General features: G+C 60.3%; 1 protein-coding gene across 1 annotated transcript in view; it reads right to left on the bottom strand.

Annotated features, from left to right (window-relative positions):
- The window catches only part of LRRC3 (leucine rich repeat containing 3), a 1,930-nt gene extending 696 nt beyond the window's left edge, over positions 1-1,234 (bottom strand). The window contains exon 1 of the mRNA XM_009644491.1: positions 1,229-1,234. Within this exon, the coding sequence (XP_009642786.1) occupies positions 1,229-1,234 (6 nt within the window). The remainder of the gene's footprint in view (positions 1-1,228) is intronic.
- Positions 1,235-1,359: the final 125 nt, after the last annotated feature.

The raw sequence follows: 1,359 nt of genomic DNA, 5'->3' as shown, positions 1-1,359 counted from the left end.
CGGCAGGGCGGGCGGCTCCCTGGGGTCTGCAGCAGCTCTGGGGCAGCAGGACGGCTCCTCTGCGCCCCTGCAGAGCCTCTCCCATTGCTGGAGGGAAGCGGTGGGCGCAGGGGACGTGACACGGCATCAGCTCCCAGAAGGCTGTTGATGCACAACGTGCCCTGGCAAAGTGGCGAGAGGCTGGGCTCAGGAGCCTGGCTACCATCTTTTCCAGGACAGCTTAATCTGATTTAAGATTATTCATACCTGGCCATAGAGCTGCAGAGATTAAAAACGCTCCCCACCCCCCCCAAATCTCTGTAGAGACCACCCAGGCAAGGCAAAGGGTGCTGCGGGATGGGGGTGTCGGGACGGGCAGGGCCCGCGAGCCTCTGCCCCCAGCCTGCTGCCAGTTCCCACGTGGCATGCGGTGATTTGCTGCCGGAGAACAGCGGCAGTGAATTCCTATTTCGCCAACTGAAAAAAAAATGATGAGTCAGACTCCCCAGATCATCAGGCTGGCTTAATCAGCACCGGGTTCTCAAATAACAAGTTGGAGAGTTCATTTGCTTTCCCTGTCTGGTCCATGAGCCAGTTCCAGTCACGTTTCCAAGGGTTTTAACCAAAGTAGGGTTTTTTTAAAGTGAACAGGGTACAGTTTCACAGCCTGACTCCAGGAGCTGGAGCTTAAGAGAGGAGCCAGCAACAGTAAAGAGGGTGACCTGGGAACCCCAAGGGCCACCCCAGCCCTGCTGGGGAGGAGGCGGGAGGTGAAGCAGGTGGCCCTTTCCCCTGCCCACCTTTCCTCTCACCTCTCCCACTGCCTCGGCCAGACTGGGGGGGGGAAATCCCCATGGAGGGGAAAGTTGGGGCGGGGAGGGGGGACGACCCTGGCAGGCCCTGGGAGCCTTTCACCCGGGAACGAAATTGTCCACGGTGATCTCATTAGGAGTCTGGATGGGCACCAAGTCTGGTACCAGCATCCCTCCAGTACTGGCGTCCCCCCGGTACCAGCATTCTTCCAGTACTGGCATCTCCCTGGTACCAGCATCCCTCCAGTACTGGCGTCCCCCCGGTACCAGCATTCTTCCAGTACTGGCATCTCCCTGGTATCAGCATCCCTCCGATACTGGCATCCCCCTGGTACCAGCATCTCTCCAGTACAGGCATCACCCCGGTATCAGCATCCCTCTGATACTGGTGTCCCCCTGGTACCAGCATCCCTCCAGTACTGGCACCCCCCTGGTACCGGCATCCCTCCGGTACTGGCATCCCCCCGGTATCAGCATCCCCCCGGTATCGGCACCCCCAGGTACCAGCATCCCCCAGGCGTGAGCATCCCCCAGGCGTGAGCATCCCCCTGGTACCGCCCGGGGCACG

This window comes from Egretta garzetta, unplaced genomic scaffold (genome assembly GCF_000687185.1).
Source record: "Egretta garzetta isolate BGI_Z169 unplaced genomic scaffold, ASM68718v1 scaffold448, whole genome shotgun sequence".
Taxonomy (NCBI): domain Eukaryota; kingdom Metazoa; phylum Chordata; class Aves; order Pelecaniformes; family Ardeidae; genus Egretta; species Egretta garzetta.
Note: the sequence above shows the minus strand (reverse complement) of the source record. Positions and strands in the feature narration are given on the sequence as shown.